Source organism: Xyrauchen texanus, chromosome 8 (genome assembly GCF_025860055.1).
Source record: "Xyrauchen texanus isolate HMW12.3.18 chromosome 8, RBS_HiC_50CHRs, whole genome shotgun sequence".
NCBI lineage: Eukaryota > Metazoa > Chordata > Actinopteri > Cypriniformes > Catostomidae > Xyrauchen > Xyrauchen texanus.
The window spans coordinates 44,083,950-44,091,776 of record NC_068283.1 but is presented as its reverse complement, the minus strand read 5'-3'; the positions used below and the strand labels follow the sequence as shown (position 1 = coordinate 44,091,776).

The 7,827-nt window shown below is 37.7% G+C and overlaps 1 protein-coding gene across 1 annotated transcript in view; it reads left to right on the top strand.

Moving 5' to 3' along the window:
• The first annotated feature begins 7,804 nt into the window (after positions 1-7,804).
• Positions 7,805-7,827, top strand: part of LOC127648359 (small integral membrane protein 36-like) — a 294-nt gene continuing 271 nt past the window's right edge. The window contains exon 1 of the mRNA XM_052133022.1: positions 7,805-7,827. This exon is cut by the window's right edge and continues 271 nt beyond it. Within this exon, the coding sequence (XP_051988982.1) occupies positions 7,805-7,827 (23 nt within the window).

The window sequence follows — 7,827 nt, the reverse complement described above, 5'->3', positions numbered from 1 at the left end:
TAATGACCTGTTTAGATTGACTTGTCTATGTTTCGGGGTCCCTGAGACCTCTAGAATGTACTGTATATGTAATACTAGTAATGATACATTTAATCTATAAAAAATACCCTTACGATGTTTCAAAACCATATGACATTCATTTCTCCCATTGATATGTCATAAAATCCTTCACCAGGAGAGTTTTAAGCCATTAGCCAAACCAACCAGCTCAGAGGAGAATCAAAACATTAAAAAAGGGGGCCTGGGTAGCTCAGTGGTAAAGACGCAGGCTATCACACCTGGAGTCACGAGTTTGAATCCAGGGTGTGCTGAGGGACTCCAGCCAGGTCTCCTAAGCAACCAAAATGGCCCGGTTGCTAGGGAGGGTAGAGTCACATGGGGTAACCTCCTCATGGTGGTGATTAGTGGTTCTCGCTCTCAATGGGGCGTGTGGCGAGTTGTGTGTGGATCGTGGAGAGTAGCATGAGTCTCCACATGCTGTGAGTCTCCACGGTGTCGTGCACGGTGTCATGCACACGGTGTCGTGATAAGATGCATGGATTGACGGTCTCAGAAGCGGAGGCAACTGATATAGCCTCGTGCTCCCTAAAATGTGGTTCTCAGTGTGGCGTGTGGTGAGTTGTGCGTGGATGCCGCGGAGAATAGCGTGAAGCCTCCACACGCGCTATTTCTCTGCGGTGATAAGATGCGTGGATTGACGTCTCAGATGCGGAGGAATCTGAGATTCATCCTCCACCACCCAGATTGAGGCGAGTCACTGTGCCACCACGAGGACCTAGACCACATAGGGAATTGGACATTCCAAATTGGGAGAAAAAGGGGAGAAACACGGTGTGTAATTGGAGTGGACGGTTGCTGCAGAGCTCTTTTGGCGAGCTTTGTTTGCAGCCATTTTCTGATTGGTGGATCTCTGTTCAGGATTATGGGTAGTGTAGTATTGCAGAAATTCAACTATATTACATTCTTTCTTAAAAACGAAGATGAAAAAACATGGAATGATGGATTCAGCGGAAGCACATACCATCGATTGACAGCCTCGGAGCTTATGGTAGGTCTGTCTTTAAAGACTATAAAGTTAGTGTTAAACACCTACAACACTATGGAGAATATAAATGGTGCTCTATGCCATCTGATAATGCTAGTGGTGCACAAATTACACACTTCATCTTCAAGTATGTTTTCGAGGTACTGAAACAGGGGCTTGAAGCGTCTCAGACCCCCAAACAGAACATCAGTGTTTATTCCATTCTTTCTCCGTCTCTCCCGTTCACACACGCAATCACACACACAGTGTGGTCTGTAGGCCGTGAGACTGTGGGGGTTTGTGAGTGTCAGCGGGATACTGGTTCCAGCTCTCGCCCCTCCTGCTGTGCTGTGAATAGGTTACTGTCGGCCACTGCAGGGTGAGAGTTTATACACAGACAGACGGCCTTTAAATCATCTGTGAACATGGATGAGTGTGAAAAGGGTTTCCGGAGGAGCTTTTAAAGTGAGCCACCACGGGGGTGGGGGGTGGGGGATTCACACTGGTAGAAAACACCTTCAGAAAACCGAAGAATTGTGTTACATCATATCGAACTAGTGAGATCAGACAAAAAGAGACTTTTGGTGTGAGTCTGGGGCAGGACTGTGTGTTTGACTGACCATGGGATGATCGTTAATGGGCCATTCCTACAATTCGGTGACATTCCGGCTTTGAAAGGTTGATGTCCACCTCCAGTGTGTGTGATGTCAATTCCTAACATACAGTATATCTTCAATGAAAGGTCCTGGTATCATGACAAAATGGCGCATTAAATCAAGGGACACCCAAAAAACCTCCACTTTTAGTGTTAAAATGACACATTTACCACAAACTAATGCATGTTAGTGAGAGAATGTAACGCTAAACTCTTAACTGTATGTTAACTCTCTTCACTAAATCCAATGATTTAGCATTTATTTTATGTCAAAGATGTTTGACGTGCATTTTCTGGGACATGAGAAAGTGACACGGGTTTTGAAAAGCATTTTAATTATTTAAAAAGTGACTTTTAAGCCCACAGACCTGTGTAACATTATAAAATTCTTTATTCTTTTTATCAAGCCTATCAAAATTGTAATCGGGCGAAATTAGGAAAACAGAAAATGATGCATTTAGTCCTGGTTCGTTTAGCGTTCACACTGGCATTTTTAACACCGAACCTAAAGATACAAACCCAAAGGCATCAGTGAAAAGTCACGACCTGATTGGACGGCTTTTATGATGACGTCTATTTTTTGACAGGACTTGCCGATCATCCAAAATAATGCTGGCTTCTGTGCGAAATGCGCTCGTTGGATGTATATATGTATATATGGTAGTATTTTTACCAGCTGAGAACAAACGAAGAGTTAAAAAATGTGTAAATGAGTCAAAACAGCACCAGGTATTCCTCCGTTGCACACACAAATGAAGATATGCTTCAAGGACGGATGACGGGCGGTTCTGACGCCTGTCCCGAACTGTAACGGGCAACATAGCTCCGACGATGAGAAGAAGCAGGTGTGCTTGAGGTCAGTATTAGGCAAATTACTTCCTGTTTTTGGTTCGTTTAGACGTCTTTGGTCCATGTTGCGTTCATATATCAATCGAACCGCACCAGAGATCGTTTGGAAGCGGACAGAGACCCACTTTTTAGGCAGTCTCGGTCTGCTTGTTTGGTGCGCACTAAGGTTCGTGTGACAGCGTTCACACTTGTTCAAATGACCCGCACTAACAGAGCAATCGCACCAGAGTTCACTTTAATCGACCCAAACCTGCCAAGTGTGAACACACCCTTAAAATCCCAATGGTGGGAAACAATTATCATGCACTTGAATGCTAAATGCTTTTGACAAAATGATCTTGCTTCAGAGAAAAAACACATGCTGAATTAGTCTTCTATGTCTGATTATACATTTCTCAAACTGTGTATGTTTGGACATGCGTGTTGAATAATACCATGCGGCAGTGAGTGAAGAGAGACCTGGGGTTCAAACGGCCAGATCTTGACTAGAGGAAGTTTGGAGTCGAGGGAGGAGCCGGTTCCCACACCCAAAAGAAAGGCTTTCGGTTGGGCTAACACAAACACTGCAGCCCTCAGGAAGGAAAGAGTTTCCAGACACCTCCATGGACCCAACGTCAGCCAAGAACCAATCGCAGCTTAGAGCCATGCAGCAGAACGCACTAAAACCCAATATTGTCCTATTCTGCAGCACCACAATCAATTTACAGCGTGAAACGTAGTGAGACCGGTGTAATCCGATTCCCGATTATTCTTATGAGCAGGTTCTTTTTAGTGAATCAGAAACATACAGAGTGTTCAGTGTTGTCCGGTTCCCGAACAAATGACTCTTATGAGCCGGTTCTTTTTAGTGAATCAAAAACTTACAGAGTGTTCAGTGTTGCTGGTTCCCGAACAAATGACTCTTATGAGCCGGTTCTTTTTAGTGAATCAGAAACATACAGAGTGTTCAGTGTTGTCGGGTTCCCAAACAAATGACTCTTATGAGCCGGTTCTTTTTAATGAATCAAAAACATACAGAGTGTTCAGTGTTGTCTGGTTCCCGAACAAATGACTCTTATGAGCCGGTTCATTTTAGTGAATCAAAAATGTGCAGAGCAACAAGTGTAGTCTGAATCCTGAATGTATGATTCTTCTTTTTAGTGAATCAAAACCATACAGAGCGATCAGTGTAGTCTGGTTCCCAAACAAATGACTCTTATAAACCAGTTATTATTAGTGAATCAAAAATACTTTTGAATCATTTAATTACAGAATGAATCTGACTCACTTGAACCATAAATTATTACATTGGACACGTCTGTTTTGACTTTTCAAAATGAACCAAGAATTGGTACTGTAATTTGTTGTATTAAAATGAGATTATCTAATAATTTAATTTAATATAACCTGTACTTTGCGGCAGTTTTAAGGACTGCATTTCTGGCACCTCTAAAAAGTCATTGTATATTTTGGGTGAACTATTCCTTGTGGTACCAAACGTCCTCGGACACAATTTGCAGAGCTCCACTGTTTGATTGTGGCCAGAGACATTGAGAACATATTTGGCCCCAAATGATGAATTTCAGGGACATAAAATGCTTTACAAGAGACTCAGTGAGACTAGTAAAAAACTTTCAGAAAAACAATTCAGGGAATTGCAAGCGAGCAACAATGTCTTTGCCACCAGGGACCGTCCAAAACGGCACTCAACTAGCCCCAAGGGTGTATTTCACAGGAACAGGAATTGTGGGTATTGACACAAAAGAGGGGGGAAGCTTTGTTTAAAAGTGTGTCACTCAAACATGAAGTCGACATTCTGCCGTTCTCTTTCTTTTCTGGGCAGCTTGGCACCACTTCTGCATCCACACAGACAGGACAAACTCCACCCTAGTCTCTGAATACACAAACGTATACACCAGCTTCTCCACCTACATCAAACTAAAGAGTGAAACTGCTCCTTTTAATGGCCAAATGTCTTGCTCACTGAAAAACAGCATATCATTTCACAATCCATGCTCAGACATTCGGGTGCCACTGTATCTCAGTTATCAGTTTCATCATTTCAACAGTGCAAAAGATGATCAGAGCTGTGTGCATACAAACAAGGTTCACTGAAACACCCTGATCAGTGTAAACAGTTCAAATTCAATCTTGAGTCACTATTGTGTCTTCATTTTTACCAAATCAAATTAAAAGAACAGTTCACCCAATAATAAACAATCTCTCATCATTTACTCACCCTCATGCCATCCCAGATGTGTGTGACTTTCTTTCTTCAGCAGAACACAAATTAAGATTTTAAGAAGAATATTTCAGCTCTGCTGGTCCGTACAATGCAAGTGAATGGTGACTGAAATTCTGAAGCTCCAAAAAGCACATAAAGGCACCATAAAAGTAACTCATAAGACTCATACTCAAAAACATACAGAGAGAGCAGTGTAGTCTGATTCCCAAACAAATGACTCTTTTGAGCCGGTTCTTTTTATTGAATCAAAAACATACAGAGCGATCAGTGTAGTCCAATTCCCAAACAAATGACTCTTTTGAGCCGGATCTTTTTATTGAATCAAAAACATACAGAGCGATCAGTGTGGTCCGATTCCCAAACAAATGACTCTTTTGAGCCGGATCTTTTTATTGAATCAAAAACATACAGAGTGATCAGTGTGGTCCGATTCCCAAACAAATGACTCTTTTGAGCCGGATCTTTTTATTGAATCAAAAACATACAGAGCGATCAGTGTGGTCTGATTCCCAAACAAATGACTCTTTTGAGCCGGATCTTTTTATTGAATCAAAAACATACAGAGCGATCAGTGTGGTCTGATTCCCAAACAAATGACTCTTTTGAGCCGGATCTTTTTAATGAATCAAAAACATACAGAGCGATCTGTGTAGTCCGGTTACCAAACAAATGACTCTTATAAGCCGATTCTTTTTAGTGAATCAAAAATGTGCAGACAGGTGTGCATCCTTTTTTACTATCAATCTACTCTTTCACTTTCTTCTTCTTGTGTTTTTGGTGATTTGCTTTCTACTTGCCTATCGGCACCTACTGGTCAGGGAGGAGAATTTATAGTAAAATAGGACTTAAATATTGATCTGTTTCTCAAAACCTATCACATCACTTCTGAAGACATGGATTATACCACTGGAGTCTTATGAGTTACTTTTATGCTTCCTTTATGTGCTTTTTGGAGCTTCAAAATTTCAGTCACCATTCACTTGCATTGTATGGACCTACAGAGCTTCTAAACATCTTTGTTTGTGTTCAGCCAAAGAAAGAAAGTCACACACATCTTTGATGGCATGACAAATGCTGATTGGGTGAACTGTCCCTTTAAAACCTGATTTAACTCATTCTAGGTCAAAGTTAAGGTGCTCAGTACAGATGGGCTTTATAAAATAAGACCTGCGCTCTAGACACTTCTGCCGTCTGCTGGTCAAAAGAGGCATTGAACTAACTGCAGTCATGTTGAAGTCTCTGTTGTCCATCCGGACCCGTGTGTAATCTGTGCACTGTTAGTGGTGAGCAACATGAGATGACACCAACCTGTGCTCTGCAAAAACAGCTTTAATTGAAATGCTCATGAAACTTTTTGTAATGTAGCCTACAGTTAAAACAAAGCACAAAAGCACATTTTAAGGCCGAAGCGATAACATAAAAAAAAAAGTCATGCTCTGTAATAGCAAGTATATATATACACACATTTTTTTTTCTGTGCTTAAAGAAAAGAAAAACATGTCATGTGATGTAACCGTCCAGAGACCAGAGATATATAAAAAATTAATTCAGCTTATTTTATTATTATTTGTTTATATATATATATATTATTTAATTCAGCTTATTTTATTATAATTCAGCTTATATATATATATATATTATTATGTTTTAATTCAGCTATTTATTATTATATATATATATATATATATATATATATATATATATATATATATATATATATATATATATATATAAATTTAATTCAGCTTATTTTATTATTATTTGTTTATATATATATATATATATATATTATTATATATTTTAATTCAGCTTATTTTATTATTATTTGTTTATATATATATATATATATATATATATATATATATATATATATATATATATATATATATATATATATATAGCAAATCACTATAAACACAAGAAGAAGAAAGTGAAAGAGTAGATTGATAGTAAATAGGATGCATACCTATATGCATATATTTGATATCACTATATATATATACATTTAATTCAGCTTATTTTATTATTATTTGTTTAGATATATATATTTTTTTCTTTTTAATTCAGCTTCTTTTATTATAATTTGTTTATATATATATATATTATTGTTTTAATTCAGCTTATTTTATTATTATTTGTTTACATATATATATATATATATATATATATATATATATATATATATATATATATATATATAATATATACATTTAATTCAGCTTATTTTATTATCATTTGTTTATATATATATATATATATATATATATATATATATATATATATATATATATTATTATTATTATTTTATTATTATTATTATTATTTTTCAACCTTAACATAAAGCAAATAGCTTCCATCCAGAAATGTACATTACTATTTTTAGCTTTACTTAATTAATTAATGTGTACAACACAAAACATACATTTTAAGGTGTACTTAGTGAAGTATTCATCTTACAAATCCCTAAAACTAAGATTTTAAGTATTACCAACTCAAATGATCATGTACAGAACTGAGGTCGTGAGGAACACCCATAATCAAGTTTAACGCCTACCTCAGTTATTATTTCCTTCAGAGACAGTAAATGAAGCAGAGACGGTGATATACATGTGCATTTGAAACTCTTTGCTTTTAGTTGCTAAATCTTATTCATGTGACACATTTTTAAGCACATAAAGTTGAATAAATGTATATATTTGTGTGTGTATACAACAAAGGTTTTCTAGCTGTGCTCACATAAAATGACCATAACTTAAATTTACTTCATATAAAAATGCCATGTGTATATTTTACATAAATCCAACATATGTTGTTTTTCATGTAGCTCAGCTGCAAACGCTTTGGCAATACAAAAGCACAAATATTTGTTACGACATTAAGGCACATTAAACAGACTGGGTAAGACATACAGAGAAACAGAGAGATTAACAAAGAGAGATTTGTCGGTGAGCACTAGATCTAATCCCTCAGTAGTGTGTGTGTTTTATTCTCAGACAGCTCAGGGTCGCTCTCAGTTCTGTGCTGTCGTCTTTGGCCCTGTACCGCCGCCACCATGAGCTTCATCGCGGACGATGT